Genomic DNA, 25,419 nt, shown 5'->3' with positions numbered 1-25,419 from the left:
GCTCTTTGTACAGCTGTATGGATAAAGGCACGTTGACACTGTCATTCGCTCATGTGTAAGCTGTATCACCACTATTCAATAATTAGCATGTTTAGGCCTACTTAACATTCCACCTTTTTGTTTCTATTTTTAATATTTATTCTTTATATGATTTGGACTTTTTTGTTATCCTGCCAATCTCCTGTAAATAAAACGATTATTGATGATTTATAATGAAAACGGTAATATAAAAAAGTATTGATTTATACACGTATATCCACTATAGCGTAAGCATACATACACTCAGATGCGAAGAATAGCAAATAGTTGACTTTTATCTGTCAGCCAAATGAATGACATGTGCTTATTGAACATTTTGCTCTTATATAGTAGAACGAAAAAGAAGTGAAAAATAGTTTTGAATATGTAATATATCAAGATATTCGAACAACAATGAGTAAATTGCATATGCCAGCGCACTAAAGCTAGGGTAGGGATCTCCTATTAGCATGATTATAGGTAGGCACTCTTTTTAATAACCTTTTCAGCGAATGTTTGTTTGCAAAATAAAGTAGGGTGTTATTTTCTAGACAGCTGCGAGGCACTCGTACTTCTTGTTTCGAAAAAAAGAGGGAGCTTTAATTTGCTTTTGCTAATTGCCTGATGGAAGTCTGCTAAATTTGCTGAAAGTTTCGACTAACTTGGGTTTGGAAAAGTCATGTGACCTAACAAGAGGATGCTAAATCGATGTTACGCGAAAAAGGCTATGACCTTTTGCTTGTTTTCTTAGTTATTTATGCATGGTTAGGAATGCGATGCCAGTGGGGAAAGCCGAGGGATGTGGTGAATTAAGAAGAAGGGGGATGGGGATGAGGAGAGAGGGAGGGGGAAGGAAGATAGTGAAATTAGGGATGACAGACAGAATGAGTTGCTTGAAAGTAGTACGTTTATTATTTCACAGATTTATGTTTTCGGTATTTTGGCTTGTTGTTGACAATGCTTGAATTTCGTTTTCTTTTAAAAAATCTATCGATTTCCTTCCCCTCTAGTCACCTCTTCATCGCTCTAGCACAATCTTAAAAATAATTGTTTCTCAGAAAGAGGCCAACGTCGAACAAAATACTCATCATCTCTACCTAATGACGTTAATGTTCAATCCAATTTAGGTATGGCTTAATTCATTACAGGGTAAACATATTTCACAATAAAATCATAATCATAGATTTAGCATTCCCAATGATTATTTAACCAAGGTAGTAAGAATTCCCAATCAGAGACTGAGTAATTATAAACAATGGCCTTAATGAATATTGACAATGCTCCCACTCAAGTAGGGTCATTTACACTACGGGACTTCGGGCTCGTTTTTTGTCGTGTTTTAAAAAATATTGAGCTAGCAGGCATAGAGTATCTATTGATTTGATCACATTTATGACAGACTGGAGCCCGGTTATTTTCCCCACAACAAATTTAGAAATTATTGTTGTGACTTGACAAATAGCGGTACAATGAGCACTAGAAAAAAAATTTCTTTTATTTTTTTAATAGGTGGCTGTTTTACAATAGGTTCATAGTATGTACAAATCAACAAATGATAGGGTATAACTACGGATCTGTTACAAGAATAAAACAAAATGCATATAAATACAAAAAAGTAAACCTTAATCATTTACAATTCTATAGCGTCCACTTAGAATTTAATGTATATTTTTGCACAAAATGTAATCGTGCTTTCTGATTAAGCCAAATCACCACTCATCATATCGTAGAATAATGAAGTTCGTATTTTTTTCTAACTTAGGTTAAACATTTTCACTACAAGTAATATTCACACCTATATTATATCTTCACAGAAAAATTATATATATTAAATGAAAATATATTACAAACCGATGAGACCAGTAAAAATATTACAAAATGATACATATCAGAAAAAAAGATGTCTCTCAGCCGGTAATCGGGAACCAAATTCCAGTACGAAAATGCATAGACCTTCCAATGACATTTTAAATTTGAATCTTTGAAGGAAAATAATAAATTTTGATATCCGACATGCAGAGGGAAATTCATGAATAAGTTGCATTAGCAAATTTGTCTCCCTTTCTTTTCATCCTTCATCTTCTTCTATTTCTCCCTCTTTATATTTCTTCCTTCCTTCCCTTCTTTCTTTCTTTCTTTCTTTCTTTCTCTCTCTCTTTCTTTCTTTCTTCTTCATTTTCTTCTTCTTTTTCTTCTCCCTTTTCCTCTTTCTTCTTCTTCGGACAGATTTCCCCCTCGTTTATTTTTCATTATGATCATTATTGTTATTACTGTTTTTTTACTATTTTACTTATTTTTATTTATTTTACTCTTTTCCATTTCATTCCATTTTACATAATTATCATACATTTATTTTCAGTAATTGTTTTACAATTTTTTTCATTCCCAATAAATCTATTTCTTTACATTCTGAAAACGTAAGGTGTAGGTGTACATCGAGTTTCCAAACAGATCCAGAATCTCAAAGACAGTTAAGATGCTCCCACCAAGCCATAGGCCAAGAGAACCACCGATGTCACCTGAAATGATAAAACAGGACCAGCGAAATACATTCCTTTCTAACTGTATCTGAAATGTACATTTCGAAATAAGAGAAATTAGTATAAAGTTTATTGCAATGGTCTTTCTGAAATTCATGTAAAAAGTATTTTTCTCATAAATTTGATTTGATAATGCAATGTCTTCGTCCAATATACATTTAGTCTGCGGGAAAATAGCCACATTCTAATGACTCCATTGAAATATATAACAACGATGTTAATGATGATTACGTCGCCTTGCAATTGCTATTCTATCAGATATCATTGGCGCTCTACAATAATCAAAGAAGCGTAATTATCTCTGCTTATGCGCGGAGATTATTTTTCTATTCATTTATTTTTTACTGAAATTTTCTTTCGTTACTTGGCAGGGGGAGGATGACCCGACCCTCTCGAATTTGCTGCTGTACATTGGAAATTCGAGGGGATTCGAGAGGGATAACCATCCTTACCTCGGATCTGTGCTTATAAGCGAAAGGCAGTTATCAATGAAGACATTGGAATAACACGTGATAGGTATGTTATAAAGAATTTTTTTCAGAATGGCCAAGATAATTTTAAAAAAGTTAAAGCTAATTGTAGACAAAGCACATCTCAAAGCGACTTCTGCGAACGATCTGCGAAGCTTCTAAACTTTCTAGAGCATATATTTCGGCGACGCTTGGCGCACTTTTACCAGCATAAAATGCGAATTTTGGACTTGACATTACATCAGTGATTCGTACTGTTTTGTGAAAAATTTGCATAACTTTAAAATGTCAAAACTTTCATATTCTACATGCTATTTCAATGAAATTTTCAGCGTTTTGCTTTTTGATTTTTCTATTTTGATTATAACATTTTTGGCGTAGACTTGACCTTTATCAAAGCCTACAGATAGGCGCGATAGCTCATTCGGCATGGGTTTCGGATTCCGGTGACCCGGGTTTGATTCGCACTTGGAGCGCTAGTGCCCTTTGGTAACGCATTCATCCTCATTATCTGGTCCCTCATTGAAGGCCTAAAGCCGTCTGTACTCTGGTTGCTTGCTTACAAGCATTCATGTTTTTTTTTTATAGCAATCAGGTTAAAAAACAACAACAACACCAAGGCTATTCAAAATAATCATATCAATTGGCAAGAGATCTCTCAGCTGAGGGCATCAGTGAAAAAAATCCGTCTTAATCCTACCTGCTAGAACATAAAAAACGGAAAAGCTACTGATCTTATTATCAATAAGTTGAATTATAAATAGTTTACGGGCTATAATTAGCTGAACAGTCACTCATTGAATGTAGATTGTGGATTTATGCAATATCTTGTAATATTTGAGCATTAGCTCTCTAAATTTTGATTACTTTTTCATATACACATATATAGGCGTATCCCACAACAAGCCTCAGCTTTTAGGGTATACGCCTTCTTTTTTAAACCCAACATGTACATATTTATATTTTTCATAACGAATTGATTTGTGTATGAATTAATGTTTACGAAAAATGTAATGAAATGGAAGAAAATAAATGTTTATTTGAATAAGAAATTATAAACTTACAGAGAAAGCTGAAGTAGTTGTAATCGATATTCTGAGTGATTTGTTTGATGCTGATTTCCTTGAAGTAAATAGAGACATAACAAATGTTCTCCCTGAAAAATAAATATAAAATGTGAAAGAATTGGATAAGAACGATTTGCATATACAGTGCTTTCCAGAAGAAGAAACAAATAAAACCCGTAATTAAGAAAAATCATTGATGATTTATCATGAGTTATTCACATTAACTATAAGTGATTGTTATATCTGTAAATCGTAGATCTCTCTTTTCATTCAATGCAAGGATGCTTCATGCATGAATGAGTAATAATTTGAAGAAAGGGCACCAAGAGACATTTGGCAGATGGTATCTGAATTTCGAAGAAAAAAAATCACACTTCCTGAAAGTTCGTCTCAATCAATAAAGAATGACTCGGAATGATTAACCTTCATAACCAAAGTATAGGTTATACTTTGGTATTTCATATAACTTGAGCATCGTTATCGAAAACACATTTTCGATGTAACCCTTGGCCTGGAAATAATGACTGGTCTGTATTCACGATTTGAATCATTCATGCATTCCCCCCCCCCTTTTTTGGGGGGGGTGTTGTTTTGGAAGTATTTAATGTGGATATATGTGCCAACAGTAGGGACTTGATAATTAGGATGGCATCTTCGAAAAATAATCATATATGAAATGATCAGCCAGAAGGTATTAAGGTATTGTCCTTCTGTAGTCCTTCATGCGGGACCGCACCTCACCCCTTGTTTTTTTTTAATGACATTATTCAGATAAAAATGGACCGGTTCTGCATGGAAGCAGAATGTGGATATATGCAATGATCTGGCTACAGTGAGTACTCAGAGACATGTCGTTGTTATACTTGAGTAAGTCACGACGTTCTATGGTTCATTAAGGTACGACACCCGTCTTCTTTCGTAAACTCTCCATGACCTTGGGAAGCGGGGTGCACCCCCCAAAGATTCACTTGGGGGTGCTAAGTGTGTTACCCAACATAGGCAGCATAACCTGGATATGTGGTAGGTACAACAACGTCAACAAGTAGAAATTTAACTACAATCACCTTAAAGGACAAGTCCACCCCAACAAACACCTGATTTGAATAAAAAGAGAAAAATTCAACAAGCATAATACTGAAAATCTCATCAAATTCGGATGTAAAATAAGAAAGTTATGGCATTTTGAAGTTTCGTTTATTTTCAACAAAATAGTTATATGAACGAGCCAGTTGCATCCAAATGAGAGAGTTGATGGCATCACTCACTCACTTTTTCTTTTGTATTTTATTATATGAAATATGATATATTTCTATTTTCTTAGTAAATTAAGAGGCTTTTATAGGAGGAGATTATAATTTGTTTAACAAATTTTCGGCATTACTCCTATTTGTTTAAGATCAGTATGCTCGATCTGTAATGAAAATCATAAGATCAGTATGCTCGATCTGTATGAAAATCATAAATTATAAGTCAGAAAAAATTGGAACCAGTGGGATTCGAACCTGCCATCTACTGCTTTCCGGGCAGCGACTCAACCACCAGGCTATTCTGGTTCACGGTTAAGCCACGATGAACTGGAATTCAAATACCCTCGATCCTCTTCTTTCTGACTCATTACTATTCAAATGCCGTCCGCCGTGGACAATAGATAGTAAATTAAGAGGCTTTTATAGGAGGAGATTATAATTTGTTTAACAAATTTTCGGCATTACTCCTATTTGTTTAAGATCAGTATGCTCGATCTGTAATGAAAATCATAAGATCAGTATGCTCGATCTGTATGAAAATCATAAATCATAAGTCAGAAAAAATTGGAACCAGTGGGATTCGAACCTGCCATCTACTGCTTTCCGGGCAGCGACTCAACCACCAGGCTATTCTGGTTCACGGTTAAGCCACGATGAACTGGAATTCAAATACCCTCGATCCTCTTCTTTCTGACTCATTACTATTCAAATGCCGTCCGCCGTGGACAATAGATAGTAAATTAAGAGGCTTTTATAGGAGGAGATTATAATTTGTTTAACAAATTTTCGGCATTACTCCTATTTGTTTAAGATCAGTATGCTCGATCTGTAATGAAAATCATAAGATCAGTATGCTCGATCTGTATGAAAATCATAAATCATAAGTCAGAAAAAATTGGAACCAGTGGGATTCGAACCTGCCATCTACTGCTTTCCGGGCAGCGACTCAACCACCAGGCTATTCTGGTTCACGGTTAAGCCACGATGAACTGGAATTCAAATACCCTCGATCCTCTTCTTTCTGACTCATTACTATTCAAATGCCGTCCGCCGTGGACAATAGATAGTAAATTAAGAGGCTTTTATAGGAGGAGATTATAATTTGTTTAACAAATTTTCGGCATTACTCCTATTTGTTTAAGATCAGTATGCTCGATCTGTAATGAAAATCATAAGATCAGTATGCTCGATCTGTATGAAAATCATAAATTATAAGTCAGAAAAAATTGGAACCAGTGGGATTCGAACCTGCCATCTACTGCTTTCCGGGCAGCGACTCAACCACCAGGCTATTCTGGTTCACGGTTAAGCCACGATGAACTGGAATTCAAATACCCTCGATCCTCTTCTTTCTGACTCATTACTATTCAAATGCCGTCCGCCGTGGACAATAGATAGTAAATTAAGAGGCTTTTATAGGAGGAGATTATAATTTGTTTAACAAATTTTCGGCATTACTCCTATTTGTTTAAGATCAGTATGCTCGATCTGTAATGAAAATCATAAGATCAGTATGCTCGATCTGTATGAAAATCATAAATCATAAGTCAGAAAAAATTGGAACCAGTGGGATTCGAACCTGCCATCTACTGCTTTCCGGGCAGCGACTCAACCACCAGGCTATTCTGGTTCACGGTTAAGCCACGATGAACTGGAATTCAAATACCCTCGATCCTCTTCTTTCTGACTCATTACTATTCAAATGCCGTCCGCCGTGGACAATAGATAGTAAATTAAGAGGCTTTTATAGGAGGAGATTATAATTTGTTTAACAAATTTTCGGCATTACTCCTATTTGTTTAAGATCAGTATGCTCGATCTGTAATGAAAATCATAAGATCAGTATGCTCGATCTGTATGAAAATCATAAATCATAAGTCAGAAAAAATTGGAACCAGTGGGATTCGAACCTGCCATCTACTGCTTTCCGGGCAGCGACTCAACCACCAGGCTATTCTGGTTCACGGTTAAGCCACGATGAACTGGAATTCAAATACCCTCGATCCTCTTCTTTCTGACTCATTACTATTCAAATGCCGTCCGCCGTGGACAATAGATAGTAAATTAAGAGGCTTTTATAGGAGGAGATTATAATTTGTTTAACAAATTTTCGGCATTACTCCTATTTGTTTAAGATCAGTATGCTCGATCTGTAATGAAAATCATAAGATCAGTATGCTCGATCTGTATGAAAATCATAAATTATAAGTCAGAAAAAATTTGGAACCAGTGGGATTCGAACCTGCCATCTACTGCTTTCCGGGCAGCGACTCAACCACCAGGCTATTCTGGTTCACGGTTAAGCCACAATGAACTGGAATTCAAATACCCTCGATCCTCTTCTTTCTGACTCATTACTATTCAAATGCCGTCCGCCGTGGACAATAGATAGTAAATTAAGAGGCTTTTATAGGAGGAGATTATAATTTGTTTAACAAATTTTCGGCATTACTCCTATTTGTTTAAGATCAGTATGCTCGATCTGTAATGAAAATCATAAGATCAGTATGCTCGATCTGTATGAAAATCATAAATTATAAGTCAGAAAAAATTGGAACCAGTGGGATTCGAACCTGCCATCTACTGCTTTCCGGGCAGCGACTCAACCACCAGGCTATTCTGGTTCACGGTTAAGCCACGATGAACTGGAATTCAAATACCCTCGATCCTCTTCTTTCTGACTCATTACTATTCAAATGCCGTCCGCCGTGGACAATAGATAGTAAATTAAGAGGCTTTTATAGGAGGAGATTATAATTTGTTTAACAAATTTTCGGCATTACTCCTATTTGTTTAAGATCAGTATGCTCGATCTGTAATGAAAATCATAAGATCAGTATGCTCGATCTGTATGAAAATCATAAATCATAAGTCAGAAAAAATTGGAACCAGCGGGATTCGAACCTGCCATCTACTGCTTTCGGGCAGCGACTCAACCACCAGGCTATTCTGGTTCACGGTTAAGCCACGATGAACTGGAATTCAAATACCCTCGATCCTCTTCTTTCTGACTCATTACTATTCAAATGCCGTCCGCCGTGGACAATAGATAGTAAATTAAGAGGCTTTTATAGGAGGAGATTATAATTTGTTTAACAAATTTTCGGCATTACTCCTATTTGTTTAAGATCAGTATGCTCGATCTGTAATGAAAATCATAAGATCAGTATGCTCGATCTGTATGAAAATCATAAATTATAAGTCAGAAAAAATTGGAACCAGTGGGATTCGAACCTGCCATCTACTGCTTTCCGGGCAGCGACTCAACCACCAGGCTATTCTGGTTCACGGTTAAGCCACGATGAACTGGAATTCAAATACCCTCGATCCTCTTCTTTCTGACTCATTACTATTCAAATGCCGTCCGCCGTGGACAATAGATAGTAAATTAAGAGGCTTTTATAGGAGGAGATTATAATTTGTTTAACAAATTTTCGGCATTACTCCTATTTGTTTAAGATCAGTATGCTCGATCTGTAATGAAAATCATAAGATCAGTATGCTCGATCTGTATGAAAATCATAAATCATAAGTCAGAAAAAATTGGAACCAGTGGGATTCGAACCTGCCATCTACTGCTTTCCGGGCAGCGACTCAACCACCAGGCTATTCTGGTTCACGGTTAAGCCACGATGAACTGGAATTCAAATACCCTCGATCCTCTTCTTTCTGACTCATTACTATTCAAATGCCGTCCGCCGTGGACAATAGATAGTAAATTAAGAGGCTTTTATAGGAGGAGATTATAATTTGTTTAACAAATTTTCGGCATTACTCCTATTTGTTTAAGATCAGTATGCTCGATCTGTAATGAAAATCATAAGATCAGTATGCTCGATCTGTATGAAAATCATAAATTATAAGTCAGAAAAAATTGGAACCAGTGGGATTCGAACCTGCCATCTACTGCTTTCCGGGCAGCGACTCAACCACCAGGCTATTCTGGTTCACGGTTAAGCCACGATGAACTGGAATTCAAATACCCTCGATCCTCTTCTTTCTGACTCATTACTATTCAAATGCCGTCCGCCGTGGACAATAGATAGTAAATTAAGAGGCTTTTATAGGAGGAGATTATAATTTGTTTAACAAATTTTCGGCATTACTCCTATTTGTTTAAGATCAGTATGCTCGATCTGTAATGAAAATCATAAGATCAGTATGCTCGATCTGTATGAAAATCATAAATCATAAGTCAGAAAAAATTGGAACCAGTGGGATTCGAACCTGCCATCTACTGCTTTCCGGGCAGCGACTCAACCACCAGGCTATTCTGGTTCACGGTTAAGCCACGATGAACTGGAATTCAAATACCCTCGATCCTCTTCTTTCTGACTCATTACTATTCAAATGCCGTCCGCCGTGGACAATAGATAGTAAATTAAGAGGCTTTTATAGGAGGAGATTATAATTTGTTTAACAAATTTTCGGCATTACTCCTATTTGTTTAAGATCAGTATGCTCGATCTGTAATGAAAATCATAAGATCAGTATGCTCGATCTGTATGAAAATCATAAATCATAAGTCAGAAAAATTGGAACCAGTGGGATTCGAACCTGCCATCTACTGCTTTCCGGGCAGCGACTCAACCACCAGGCTATTCTGGTTCACGGTTAAGCCACGATGAACTGGAATTCAAATACCCTCGATCCTCTTCTTTCTGACTCATTACTATTCAAATGCCGTCCGCCGTGGACAATAGATAGTAAATTAAGAGGCTTTTATAGGAGGAGATTATAATTTGTTTAACAAATTTTCGGCATTACTCCTATTTGTTTAAGATCAGTATGCTCGATCTGTAATGAAAATCATAAGATCAGTATGCTCGATCTGTATGAAAATCATAAATCATAAGTCAGAAAAAATTGGAACCAGTGGGATTCGAACCTGCCATCTACTGCTTTCCGGGCAGCGACTCAACCACCAGGCTATTCTGGTTCACGGTTAAGCCACGATGAACTGGAATTCAAATACCCTCGATCCTCTTCTTTCTGACTTATTACTATTCAAATGCCGTCCGCCGTGGACAATAGATAGTAAATTAAGAGGCTTTTATAGGAGGAGATTATAATTTGTTTAACAAATTTTCGGCATTACTCCTATTTGTTTAAGATCAGTATGCTCGATCTGTAATGAAAATCATAAGATCAGTATGCTCGATCTGTATGAAAATCATAAATCATAAGTCAGAAAAAATTGGAACCAGTGGGATTCGAACCTGCCATCTACTGCTTTCCGGGCAGCGACTCAACCACCAGGCTATTCTGGTTCACGGTTAAGCCACGATGAACTGGAATTCAAATACCCTCGATCCTCTTCTTTCTGACTCATTACTATTCAAATGCCGTCCGCCGTGGACAATAGATAGTAAATTAAGAGGCTTTTATAGGAGGAGATTATAATTTGTTTAACAAATTTTCGGCATTACTCCTATTTGTTTAAGATCAGTATGCTCGATCTGTAATGAAAATCATAAGATCAGTATGCTCGATCTGTATGAAAATCATAAATTATAAGTCAGAAAAAATTGGAACCAGTGGGATTCGAACCTGCCATCTACTGCTTTCCGGCAGCGACTCAACCACCAGGCTATTCTGGTTCACGGTTAAGCCACGATGAACTGGAATTCAAATACCCTCGATCCTCTTCTTTCTGACTCATTACTATTCAAATGCCGTCCGCCGTGGACAATAGATAGTAAATTAAGAGGCTTTTATAGGAGGAGATTATAATTTGTTTAACAAATTTTCGGCATTACTCCTATTTGTTTAAGATCAGTATGCTCGATCTGTAATGAAAATCATAAGATCAGTATGCTCGATCTGTATGAAAATCATAAATCATAAGTCAGAAAAAATTGGAACCAGTGGGATTCGAACCTGCCATCTACTGCTTTCCGGGCAGCGACTCAACCACCAGGCTATTCTGGTTCACGGTTAAGCCACGATGAACTGGAATTCAAATACCCTCGATCCTCTTCTTTCTGACTCATTACTATTCAAATGCCGTCCGCCGTGGACAATAGATAGTAAATTAAGAGGCTTTTATAGGAGGAGATTATAATTTGTTTAACAAATTTTCGGCATTACTCCTATTTGTTTAAGATCAGTATGCTCGATCTGTAATGAAAATCATAAGATCAGTATGCTCGATCTGTATGAAAATCATAAATTATAAGTCAGAAAAAATTGGAACCAGTGGGATTCGAACCTGCCATCTACTGCTTTCGGGCAGCGACTCAACCACCAGGCTATTCTGGTTCACGGTTAAGCCACGATGAACTGGAATTCAAATACCCTCGATCCTCTTCTTTCTGACTCATTACTATTCAAATGCCGTCCGCCGTGGACAATAGATAGTAAATTAAGAGGCTTTTATAGGAGGAGATTATAATTTGTTTAACAAATTTTCGGCATTACTCCTATTTGTTTAAGATCAGTATGCTCGATCTGTAATGAAAATCATAAGATCAGTATGCTCGATCTGTATGAAAATCATAAATCATAAGTCAGAAAAAATTGGAACCAGTGGGATTCGAACCTGCCATCTACTGCTTTCCGGGCAGCGACTCAACCACCAGGCTATTCTGGTTCACGGTTAAGCCACGATGAACTGGAATTCAAATACCCTCGATCCTCTTCTTTCTGACTCATTACTATTCAAATGCCGTCCGCCGTGGACAATAGATAGTAAATTAAGAGGCTTTTATAGGAGGAGATTATAATTTGTTTAACAAATTTTCGGCATTACTCCTATTTGTTTAAGATCAGTATGCTCGATCTGTAATGAAAATCATAAGATCAGTATGCTCGATCTGTCAATAGTAATGAGTCAGAAATAGTAAATGAGTCAGAAATGAGTCAGTAATGAGTCAGTAATGAGTCAGAAAGAAGAGGATCGAGGGTATTTGAATTCCAGTTCATCGTGGCTTAACCGTGAACCAGAATAGCCTGGTGGTTGAGTCGCTGCCCGGAAAGCAGTAGATGGCAGGTTCGAATCCCACTGGTTCCAATTTTTTCTGACTTATAATTTATGATTTTCATACAGATCGAGCATACTGATCTTATGATTTTCATTACAGATCGAGCATACTGATCTTAAACAAATAGGAGTAATGCCGAAAATTTGTTAAACAAATTATAATCTCCTCCTATAAAAGCCTCTTAATTTACTATCTATTGTCCACGGCGGACGGCATTTGAATAGTAATGAGTCAGAAAGAAGAGGATCGAGGGTATTTGAATTCCAGTTCATCGTGGCTTAACCGTGAACCAGAATAGCCTGGTGGTTGAGTCGCTGCCCGGAAAGCAGTAGATGGCAGGTTCGAATCCCACTGGTTCCAATTTTTTCTGACTTATAATTTATGATTTTCATACAGATCGAGCATACTGATCTTATGATTTTCATTACAGATCGAGCATACTGATCTTAAACAAATAGGAGTAATGCCGAAAATTTGTTAAACAAATTATAATCTCCTCCTATAAAAGCCTCTTAATTTACTATCTATTGTCCACGGCGGACGGCATTTGAATAGTAATGAGTCAGAAAGAAGAGGATCGAGGGTATTTGAATTCCAGTTCATCGTGGCTTAACCGTGAACCAGAATAGCCTGGTGGTTGAGTCGCTGCCGGAAAGCAGTAGATGGCAGGTTCGAATCCCACTGGTTCCAATTTTTTCTGACTTATAATTTATGATTTTCATACAGATCGAGCATACTGATCTTATGATTTTCATTACAGATCGAGCATACTGATCTTAAACAAATAGGAGTAATGCCGAAAATTTGTTAAACAAATTATAATCTCCTCCTATAAAAGCCTCTTAATTTACTATCTATTGTCCACGGCGGACGGCATTTGAATAGTAATGAGTCAGAAAGAAGAGGATCGAGGGTATTTGAATTCCAGTTCATCGTGGCTTAACCGTGAACCAGAATAGCCTGGTGGTTGAGTCGCTGCCCGGAAAGCAGTAGATGGCAGGTTCGAATCCCACTGGTTCCAATTTTTTCTGACTTATAATTTATGATTTTCATACAGATCGAGCATACTGATCTTATGATTTTCATTACAGATCGAGCATACTGATCTTAAACAAATAGGAGTAATGCCGAAAATTTGTTAAACAAATTATAATCTCCTCCTATAAAAGCCTCTTAATTTACTATCTATTGTCCACGGCGGACGGCATTTGAATAGTAATGAGTCAGAAAGAAGAGGATCGAGGGTATTTGAATTCCAGTTCATCGTGGCTTAACCGTGAACCAGAATAGCCTGGTGGTTGAGTCGCTGCCCGGAAAGCAGTAGATGGCAGGTTCGAATCCCACTGGTTCCAATTTTTCTGACTTATGATTTATGATTTTCATACAGATCGAGCATACTGATCTTATGATTTTCATTACAGATCGAGCATACTGATCTTAAACAAATAGGAGTAATGCCGAAAATTTGTTAAACAAATTCTATTTTCTTGTCACTGTCGTGTCAAATGGAGTTTCATTCCTCCCTGAACATGTGGAATTCATTATTTTAACATGTTGTGCTTCAGGCAAGGAGGTCCTAATCGTCAAACTCGTAAAAATTGAAATATTGTAAAATTCAAACGATAAAAAACAAAAGAAATAGTGAGTGAGTGACATCATCGACTCTCTCATTTGGATGTAACCGGCTCGTTCATGTAACTATTTTGTTGAAAATAAGCGAAACTTTGAAATGTCATAACTTTCTTATTTTACATCCGATTTTGATGAAATTTTCAGCATTGTGTTTGTCTGATTTTTCTCTATTCATTCAAATGAAAAATTTTCTGAGGTGGACTTGACCTTTAAATTTTGTCGTGTAAAACCCGTTTTTTTTTATAAACAATGATGATATTCAATTTGAAGTATTTTTTTGTCCAGGGCCCTGAAAATCTGTATCAGGTTACAACGTGAATCCCATCTACTCACTTCATATAGTCTCCAAGCTTCAATTCAGGCTGATGGATTGGTAATATTCGGCCCACGTTGTGGTTGGGTATTTGGTGGTTGAGATGGATGGTTGATAGGTTAGGACACGGCAAGCCACGGGACAATCACACGTCTCGTTCTCAACAAAGTCAGCTAAAAAATGAAGTGATTAAATTAGAGTAAATATTAGGATGCTTTATACTGATGCAATGTTTTATTAAAAGCAAGACGAAAATGAGCAAGGCAGTAATTCTTCTGAGGATTGTTTTTTTCACATTTATTTATTTATTTGTATATTTATTTGTGTATACATATATTTACATATTACATAATTCTTGATTCATTTATTCGTACATTCACTTATTTATTCATTCACTTATTCATATATTATTTACTTACTTATTCATTTATTCATTCATTTCTGTAACAAATTATTCATATAGTTGTTCATTTTTAAATATATTTTTTGTCTGTTCATATATTTCGTATCAAATTTATTTACAATCTTATCTATTCATTTATTGGGGTGGGGATTATCAACCCCAACACTGAACTGCCCCAACGTCAACTCATCAATCTACTTGAATGTTTGTATCATAAGGAGCCTTTGACTTTTATCATGTTACAAATATTCTTATAATGATATAATAATAATATTCCGCATTTATATAGCGATATAGCGCTTAATACATCGGAACGACGCGTCGCGACGTCTCTAAGCGCTTTACAGACATACCCCGGTCATCGGATCCTTGCATGCCCGCATACAATGTATGCACCTTCTCCACTCCCTGGGGAGCATTCCAACAAGAGTTCCAAGACTCAATTGCTAGGCATATTACATATAGGCTTTCACATCCTACCGGGTACCCATTTAACACCTGGGTGGAGAGTGGCAAAGTGTGGATTAACGCCTTGCCAAAGGACGCTAGGCTATGGTGGGATTCGAACACACGACCCTCTGATTACAAGGCGAGAGTCAGAACCGCTATAGCACGACGCTTCCACAATATGGGAATGGGAGGGGTATGGAATTATGCTGCAGTTAATGTAAAGTAATGTGAAAAGGATTAAGTAAAATTTACTTACCGAACGATCCAGACGTACACGTGAAGGTTTCCCAAAGAGTGCATTCTTGCGCATCACTTACATCTACAACATAAAAGACGGGGGAATAAAATACCCCCAAAATATGATTAAATTGAATAGAACGAAAAAAAATTTCAAACAGCTATATCGGCTAGATGTGAGATTTTGCTATGATATTTCTATTCGATCGTTTCACCTGAACATACAATGTTTATAAATCTCTCTAGACATGAAGGAAAATAGGTTCAACTTTGCATCTTTAAAGGTGCAGACTGGATACCACACTAGGCGCACCTATAGGGTGCAACATTGTACCCTTGGGGAAGGTGCAACTTTGCACCCCCTTGGTAGGTGCAAATTAGGCAAAGAGATCCACATGTACCCCCACAAAAATAACAATAGATTATCGAGATTACGGTTTGTTCACTTTAGATTCTTCTATAGATTTTTAAGTGTTGCTTAAGCCCTGGTCACAAGCCGCGCCGTACCTTTTTTTGGGGGGGGGGGTCGTACGTTCTTAGGGGGAGGCTACGGTCGCTACGTTTTTCTGAAAACGTAGGGAGAAGTGGCGAACACGGAGAGCAAGTGCGTGAACGCACGTCACTCGTACGACTACCCAGGATGTAAGTTCGTGGCGCGTGCCCGTCACGCCTGGCAGTGGGCGATTGCGTGCAACGTACGTCGCGCACGTGTCAAGTGAGCTGTAGCTGTTCACAACGTACGATCTCCTTGCGTTTGGCACATTATGGTACGGGGGCCCATAGAGATGTATATTATTGACACTAGAGGGCGGACTTCATCAAATTGCTGTGATTCCATGTTCGGGGCTGCCGCCATCTTAAAGAGGGCAAGAGCGCGGATTTATAACACACGGCTCTATGGGAGAATATCACATATTTCACTTTTTTACATTATATTTTCAATTTAATGCTGTATGCAACGTTAAAATCACAAGGCAAAACATTTTTATGTTAAAATATATGATAACCATGCATATTTTATAAAGGAGATGGACTGAACATCCAGAAAACGGGGGAAAAATAGGTTGCTGTACGTGCATTACCTATATGATGTAGATCAGGGCTTGGTCTGAAGTTTCCCCTCCTTTTAGTTAATTTTGAGGAAATCAAAGTAGAAATCATATGGTGAATCACTGATAATCCCATTAAATATAATATTGGAGACTATGCGACGTTATAGCTATATTTAACACCACGGGTGTTAAATCTAGCAGCCCAATCAATAAAGGACCTCACCATCTGGTGTTGGAGTTACACTGCCACTGGTGTTAAGATTACCAACATTAAGGATGTTAAAATATATCAACACCAGTCTTGGTGTTCGATTTGAACACGAGTCGGAGAATGTTATGAAGTTGACAACATTTGGTGTTCATTTGACACCCTCGAACACCTGCAGAAACGAACATTTAAACGAAAGTTTAAATCACCCATTGGTGTAAAAAAATACCAACACCACTTACACCAGCTTTGGTGTTGTTTCACGGTTCGGATTCACACCATTTGGTGTCCGATTTCAAGTTCTTCAACACCTGCAGCCTGACGGTGTAACTTAACACTAGGGTATTTTTTTTTAAATACCCCAACAACAGACAGTGTTGAGTTACTCCAGTGAAGTGTAACTTCAACAATAATTTTTGTTAAAATATTTCTATCCAACACCTGTCACGGTGTTGTTTCAACACTTCTGAGTATTTGGTGTTTATTTTACACTCTAAGTGTTGTTTCAATACAGTATATTGCTTGAACACTGAGTGTCAAATGAGCACCAAATCAAGAGAACATATGAACACTCTAAAGTGTTAAGTTGACCTTATCTGACACCCTTGTCACGGTATATGCTATATGATGGCTAATATATTGAATCAGTCGACCTCGTCGTTTTTCCCCCGTTTTCTGGATGTTCAGTCCATCTCCTTTATAAAATATGCATGGTTATCATATATTTTAACATAAAAATGTTTTGCCTTGTGATTTTAACGTTGCATACAGCATTAAATTGAAAATATAATGTAAAAAAGTGAAATATGTGATATTCTCCCATAGAGCCGTGTGTTATAAATCCGCGCTCTTGCCCTCTTTAAGATGGCGGCTGCGCAATACATGGAATCACAGCCGCATTACGCGAGCGTCAACGCGAGCGATTACTCTAGTGTCAATATACATCTCTATGCGGGGGCCGTACTCACACGTGCTGCTCACGTACACCGTCCTTACTTACTCGCAAGTTGTAACTGCGTGCACCTGCGATGAATGTGAGTTTTTTTTTGCCCGATGTGGTGGGGTGTATTTGATCTTCCGAAGTTCTTCAAGATGCCGCCTCTCCTATCCCCGAGACTCCTGAGACTTATAATGCTGCAAGAGCAGCTTCAAGTGGCAGGACATGGGGAAATCGTGGCATTACTTGCCTTAATATGGGAAAAAGAGGGGTAAAATGGACGTATGGTCGAGATGGTGCTGGGTTCTCCCATGGATAGAGAGGAGAAGGCTTTCGGCGCAATGCAACAAGTTATTTCAGGAATTGGAAACCAAACGTTGCAATTATAGATTTGTGTTTTGAGGCTGTTAGTACCCCATACATACGATCCACCATTTCCTTCTTGCTTGTGCCAATTTGCAGAATTAAAGGTAGAGTAAGAAATCACTGACTCTGATTATGTGCATCGCACAAGAATTCTGTAACCACTTGAAAATTTGTCCAGACGAAGCGGACGCCCGGGAACGGTGGCTACCTGATATAATTTGAGTTCCATATGTACCCCTACTAAAATAAACTATATGGAGAAGGGTTTTTTTTGCAATAAATCGCATTTTACAATGTGAAATTTCCAAAAAAGAGATATTTTATTTGTTCGGAATAATAAAAGCATAATTTTGCTTTGCGGCAAGCCCTGTGGTCGGATTAAAGTCAAATTGGCGTGAAGTCCCAGCCGATGATGACATCATTACGACTTGGATTTGAATTTGCTATTATTCTTACAGGGAGCCTCGATCTCGACTGAATTTCGATTTTAGTAGTCCTACCACCAAACTCTGAACGCTAAGATTTTTATTGGTTGTAATGTTAATATCAAACGTTATTATTATTTCTTTGAAATTCGGAAATCGCATTATGTGTACCGGGCTGTTAAACTCACTAAATACTCCGCAGCCTGAGCATCCACAAGCATTGACAGAAAAATTGCCCATGCACTCGAGATAACACTCGGCGTATCCGTAGCGATCAAAATACTTCAGTTGTTTGTCGTGGCACAATCCGTACGGGGGTTCCTGGTTCAAAGCCTATTAAAACATAATATACATACATGTATATATGAGTACAAAAAATAACGCATCAAGATAACAAAAAAAAATCGCATTATTCAATATGCCTAGCCTTATGTACATGTTACGACTGGAAACTTAATACTGTTTTAACCTTATTTAAGTAGTATTATATCACTACATGTATCTTACTCACTTTCTTTAGTACTATTCGATCAAAATGCGACATTGTCAATTGGAACGGACAATATATTGGCAATGACCATTCAAGTACCCACTGCCAATGGGGGCAGAAAGAGTTACATTTTGAAATATGTAAGTGCAACACAATAAATCATAATTCTAACTCCAAGCCCCCAGCTGCGTAGTATATATATCGAGCAACATGAATCTAATTTTGGCAATATAAGCTGGATCTCCATTTTAAGGGAGGTAATGTACATTTGTTATGCTATGTACATGTCACATTTATTACTAAAAATAGTTTTAATCATGCATGTACAGCAGAAGCTGCCTAGGGTGTAGAATGGTTGCACTACATTTAATGTCACAGGGCAGCATTGTGAATTATAACACGGTGTTACCTCTATCACTTCAACCCCAATATGGCTATGGGTGCCGGGTGCTATCCCAAAGCCTTGGTCTTCTATGAGTGGTTGTGAACCGTATTCATATATAACAATCTGGAACCCTGATGACGGTCGGAAAGAAGGACTCCAAAAGTATTCCGCTGCCTCGACATTTAACCGAAGCTGCAAGCCACTGAGAGCACCTGAAATAAGAAGGGGGCACTATTGTTACATATATATATATATATATATATATATATATATATATATATATATATATATATATATTGTAAAGAAATGGATGAAGAGAACAATGGTAGGCGTAGCTTAAATCAAGGTTCCCCAGAGCTATCTACCCTTTGGAAAAATTGGTGATGCCGAAAAAATGTCTCCGCCGGGAATCGAACCCGGGCCCCCAGCTTTGAACGCCGGTGCCTTAACCACTAGACCACAGAGACGGGTTAATGGCTAAGGCAACCCTGATTCAATTGACCGTCAGAAAGACAGATTTTCGACACCATATCAATTATAATTTCCTTTGTCGGGTGAAGGTGAGTTTCGAACAATGACAAGCCGCCATGCCTCAGCTGGATCAAAGCTATTGCTTTGATACAGTACACGTATGGGAGAAGAAATACAAATGTGTAAAGCTTTACATGTACAACAGCTTTTTGGCAACTTTTTTATTTAAATATTGTAAAGAAATGGATGAAGAGAACAATGGTAGGCGTAGCTTAAATCAAGGTTCCCCAGAGCTATCTACCCTTTGGAAAAATGGTGATGCCGAAAAAATGTCTCTGCCGGGAATCGAACCCGGGCCCCCAGCTTTGAACGCCGGTGCCTTAACCACTAGACCACAGAGACGGGTTAATGGCTAAGGCAACCCTGATTCAATTGACCGTCAGAAAGACAGATTTTCGACCCATTGTTCTAAACCCGACAAAGGAAATTATAATTGGTATAGTGTCGAAAATCTGTCTATCTGACGGTCAATCGATCGGATTGGGTTCGCCCTAACCATTAACCCGTCTCTGTGGTCTAGTGGTTAAGGCACCGGCGTTCAAAGCTGGGGGCTCGGGTTCGATTCCCGGCAGAGACACTTTTCGGCATCACCAATTTTGCCAAAAGGGTAGATAGCTCTGGGGAACCTTGATTTAAGCTACGCCTACCACTGTTCTGTTCATCCATTTCTTTACAATATATATATAGTATATATATATATACATGTTTATTATATTATATATATATATGTATATATATATATATAAACATGTATATAAGTATATGTGTGTGTACCAGGGCGTTTGATAAGTAAAGGTGGATTTCCACTCTCCGCGTCGTTGAAGACAGTGCAAAGGCCGAAGTCGGTAATCTTTGTCGAGAAGTAAGTGTCACGATCAAGAGCTCTTGTCTTCCCGAAGATAGCACTAGACAAGCAATGACCAAAACAAAAATGTAGAATTAAGTTTTGTAATATGTACAAAAATTACATAAGTCTAATGTGTATGGAATAAGAAGGCATTGTGGGGCAAATATTAACTCTCTAAGAACAAACAACTTTGACAATTAAATCGCAAAGTGTTGTTGATGTCAATCTGTCTGCAGATCGAATGGGAACAAGACAAAGGAGGGTGTTGTCGAAAATTAAACAAATGGAACGCCTCTGGCAGTCTCGCCTGCATTACGCGGTTCGATATAGCAGCAATGGTAATTTGGATAACAGCTATTGAATAATTATTATTCACAAAAGAAAACATTCATATAAAGAAAATAAAGTACTATGTCCATTGACCCAAAATGACATTTTACCTTGATCAAGGGACATGAAAACAAAGCATGCATGATCTTTATTAATACTTGGTTACCTTTATGTTCAAGTTTCATGAACTAGGTCCTATACTTTCTAAGTTATGATGTCCTTTGAAAAACTTAACCTTGGGTTAATATTTGACGTGGACGCCGCCGTCTGAGTAGCGGCGCCTGTAGTCTAGCTCTGCTATGTTGGTGTGACAACAAATATATATATATATATGTAATTTACGGGGCCAATTGCTCTGCCTAGGACATAAACTCATGGTTTCGGGAGGGGGAGGGGTGGCCAATGAAAGGTCTAATACTCTCCAATAAATAATAAAATCCTCCCAATAATTATTCTATACTTACAATTCAACTGTTTGCTCAAGCTGATGTCCGTAAGTGGTGAAAATATCGGTCATTGTGTGATTGCTTAATAGGGGGAAAAATGGACTCGAAGTATCCATAGTCTTGATAGAATGATAATCGAATGTGTATGTTTGCAGGAAATCTCCCAGTTCGGTACCCTCTACCATGGAACGTCTATGTGAATTATTATGAAAGAAATTGGAGACTGATCAAAAGTATGAAAAGGAGAATAAAATTTCAATGTGGTGAAAAACAACTACGTCTATATTGATGTTACTAATCACAGGAATGAGGGAAGTTTTTGCAAATCACTCAGTAGACACTTTCTGGAACATTGAGAATCGATTTTCAAGCGCCCATTATAGATAAGCAGCCTTTGTCGAAAATCGGTTAATCAAAATGTTGTCCGGGCCCCGTAACACAAAGCTTATAGCAATGATCGTAGAACATTTTCTATGATTTATTCCATTAAGTATAATGTACAATCAGTCGTAAAAGTCAAGTGTATATATGATCAATTGCTAACCTTTGTGTTACGGGACTCAGGACTGTAGACAAAAAACATACATGTATATGCATTATTTCCTCTGGTTCGAATATCTGATACGATATACTGACATGGTTAACCTATCTCTCATCTGTTCATTGTGATTCGACGCGCATTTTCAGTAGATTTCAACGTCCCAGAAAGCGTTTGCAAAGTTTTTGCGACACTCTCTAGTATCAGAAGACGAAGATGTTGAAAGGAAGACGGGGCAAAAAAGATGATGGAAAAGGGATAGAAGCAGAGGGAGAAGAAGAAGAAAAAGAAGACTAGATCTGCAATCGTATCCGAACAATGTGCATGCATTGATGCCTGTGATTTCTCACGTTTTGCAATCAATAAGCAATAAGTAATAACAATCCCTGAAAATATGAGATGCAAATGAATAGAAACAAGAAAGTTATGGCCATTGTATTTCAAATTGTTAATTTTGGCCCTTTTCGCTACCTATCTGCCTATCTGCCAAGTTGGAAAGAATTGGCTTTAATAATAAGTAAGGTTTATAAAATGTATATCTATAATGGCTTGAAAGGGCATATCTTCAAGTACTTAAATACATACATAACGCAATGACGACTAATCAAAGATAATCATTTTTCAAATATTTGAGGGAGCTATCTCGAGAACGGAACAAATATTGATGCATAAAAAATAAATTAGCATGTTTAATATAATGCAATGAACAATTCCAATAAATACGAGATCGAAAGGAATAAGCACAAGAAAGTTATGGCCATTAACGATTTTCTGACTTTACATTTCAATAAATATGAAGTTTTAAAGGGAGACTATTTTGGATTTGAATTCAGGCAGGTTATGGTCGCAAGTGATAAAGAAACTCTTTGCCTATATATAGCAATATTATTTTGTAAGAAGTCTGTAGCATGCAGGATAACGGAAATATGAAAGAATAAAGAATGGTATGCAAATGACTTGAAATTGACAAAATGGCGTCTGCCCGGTCATGCATGAGTTATTTTAGAAAATGAAACAAAAGATGCACAAGAATGGGTAATGGACAACATGTCTACCAAATTTGGGAGAATTTAGATAAGGAACGGAGCCTGGGCAGGGCTTGTTACAACCGATAATGTCGCAGCAACGCATAATGTCGCAGATTGCGACATTCCCGACCTTTCGTTTGAGGACGCGTACGCTTACTTAGAACGGTAGTTCATTTTGGGAGAGACTTTTGGGCCCGTCGTCATGGTCGTAAAACTCCGTCCTGTAGTGCAAATTGTGTGACATGAGATTTTTTTTTCGTTTCGCATCTGGAACGGAAACATTCAATTTGCGTTTCGTGTGCAAAATTCTGGTTGCTACTATGGTAACAGCGATATATCTGATTTAGGACGACTTTCCAAATCCAAATTTGGTTCCTCCCAGAGCTCGAGAGGCCGCCCGGGGGACCCACTTCCATTGAATGGTGGATACCAGGCGCGACCACACGTAAAAGGGAAAGATTGGGTATACGTATAGGCCTATGTAGCGTTATGAGGGTGTAAGAAACAATGAATAAAATACTGAAAAGGGATATATTTCCACTACTAGTAGGGTGTCACAACCCAAATACTTGTTTAGGGTGGTTTTTGAAACCCCGTGGTCGCGCCTGGTATCCACTCATCAATGGAAGTGTACCCCCGGCAAACCCCCCATTTCTGCGGAAAAGTAAAACATACTGCCCATTACATTGTGTGCTAGAAGCATATCGTTTATGTAGAAGGTGCTGGCAAAAGAAAAAAACTCCGCAAATTAGACGGTTTATGGCCTGTTGCATGCTGTGTACATGTCAACGCATGGGAAATGATTCGGCTTGGGAGGTGATCTGACCCATGGAATCATTTGCCAGTGATCCACAAATAATGCACATTAAATGCAATATCGATTCGATAGACTGTGATGATCTATATCTAAGCCTTAAGTCGGTAAGTTTTTCCTTACTCAATATGTACTCGATTTGTTTGAAAAACCACTTTCTTATCCATGTCATAATCTACATTTCGCATGTCTCAAGCCAGCTGGAGTCATAGCCATGATACAGGTACAATCCCGCCGCGAGCATAGGCAGGCAAATGGCATGGCATGGCATGCTGGTATCGTATGAAAGAGCTTTGCACACGAAAAGCAAGATCTATAGGGCCTGTAACACAAAACTTGGCAATGATTGTAAAACAGATTTCTACGTTTGATTGTATTGACTGTAATGTATAATCAATCTAGAAATTCGAGTCTATGATTAATCGTTAACTTTTGAGTTACCCGACTCTAATCTCGCGTTGTAGAGATTTGCGAAAGGTGCCTAATGCCAAAAGCGTACGACGTATAATGTAGCAGGGCTCACATGAATCACGTGTTGAACGATCGGGATTTTGTGGAAGAAGAAGCAGAATACGACGGAATAGAAATACGGAACAACAAGGCATTTTCGCGTGGAGGCGTCAATGCAAAGACGAAGAAGGAGGAGGCGGACGGGTAAGAGGAGGAGGAGAGAGATGAAGGAAATGATGATGAAGAAAGAGAGAAAGAACGGAAAAAGACAAGAAACAGAAAAAGGAACAAGATAACTTTTATTTAAGATATTAATGAAAGTCTGTAATTTTTGTTTTGATGAAACCTACCTTAACTGATTGTAGTTGCAAATTGCCACTGTTGGGAAGGGAAGGCTCTCTGTATAGTTTTGATATACATCCACACTTGTAGGATTTCTTGACAGGTGTTTTGCTCTATCGCTGATTTGTACGAGCAGAAGGGCGAAAAGCTGCCATGATCAAGAAAAGCCAAAATAACCTGAAAAGACAGATATCCATGATGAGACTTGGTTAATCATAGTCAAAAGAAGAGGGTAAACCGAATTCAGAAAAAATAGCTGAATATCTAAATTAAGATCTATTCAACTGGAATTTCGTGAACGAGTTCGGGAAAGGACACTTTCACGGACTCTCTTTAAAACTACACATATTATTACTATTTAATAGGCCTACTTAAAGCGGCCGATCGGCCAATACTACTACTACTACTACTACTACTGCTACTACTACTACTACTACTACTACTACTACTTCTACTACTACGATTACCACTTCTACCACTACTACCACTACTGCTACTACTACTACTATACCGCTTCTACCACTACTACCAAAACTACTACTGCTATACCACTTCTACCACCACCACCACTACTACTACTACTACTACTACTACTACTACTACTACTACTACTACTACTACTACTACTACTACTACTACTACTATACTACTACTACTACTATACTACTATTACTAATAATAATAATAATACACTGGACAATACTTGTGTAATGACACAAGAAGAAGACTACTACTACTTTTTGTTAATATAAGGCCTACTAATACCACTAAAACTTGTCAGAACTAGGACCCATCCGCAGGCTGATCAATGTAATGCGAAAACATTGGGATCTTGATAATGTTAATGGTGATGTTATAGTCATATTTGCT

The 25,419-nt window shown here is 37.8% G+C and overlaps 1 protein-coding gene and 1 long non-coding RNA gene across 2 annotated transcripts; both read right to left on the bottom strand.

Annotated features, from left to right (window-relative positions):
• Positions 1-2,346: 2,346 nt before the first annotated feature.
• Positions 2,347-14,319, bottom strand: LOC121412619. Its single transcript, XR_005969643.1, has 3 exons — positions 14,291-14,319; positions 4,093-4,184; positions 2,347-2,537 (listed from the first exon to the last, which is right to left on the bottom strand). It is a non-coding gene; the product is annotated as an uncharacterized LOC121412619 (long non-coding RNA).
• On the bottom strand, positions 14,310-24,687 carry LOC121412912 (acid-sensing ion channel 1-like). The gene is made up of 7 exons (XM_041605673.1): positions 24,558-24,687; positions 21,396-21,569; positions 20,529-20,659; positions 19,248-19,435; positions 18,537-18,681; positions 15,380-15,442; positions 14,310-14,443 (listed from the first exon to the last, which is right to left on the bottom strand). The coding sequence occupies exons 2-7, from the start codon at positions 21,560-21,562 to the stop codon at positions 14,310-14,312; spliced, it is 828 nt and encodes a 275-aa protein (XP_041461607.1). The 5' UTR covers positions 21,563-21,569; positions 24,558-24,687.
• Positions 24,688-25,419: the final 732 nt, after the last annotated feature.

This window comes from Lytechinus variegatus, chromosome 4 (assembly GCF_018143015.1).
Source record: "Lytechinus variegatus isolate NC3 chromosome 4, Lvar_3.0, whole genome shotgun sequence".
Lineage (NCBI taxonomy): Eukaryota > Metazoa > Echinodermata > Echinoidea > Temnopleuroida > Toxopneustidae > Lytechinus > Lytechinus variegatus.
Note: the sequence above shows the minus strand (reverse complement) of the source record. Positions and strands in the feature narration are given on the sequence as shown.

Bases quoted from the DNA above. Each gene is read 5' to 3' on its own strand.
- LOC121412912 (XM_041605673.1), bottom strand. From the start codon at position 21,562: ATGGTAGAGGGTACCGAACTGGGAGATTTCCTGCAAACATACACATTC. The intron at 20,660-21,395 runs GTAAGTATAGAA...TTGCTTGTCTAG, and splicing joins CTTGAGCAAACAGTTGAATT to TGCTATCTTCGGGAAGACAA. The intron at 15,443-18,536 runs GTGAGTTTAACA...TTTATGTTGTAG, and splicing joins CTCAGGCTGCGGAGTATTTA to ATGTAAGTGATGCGCAAGAA.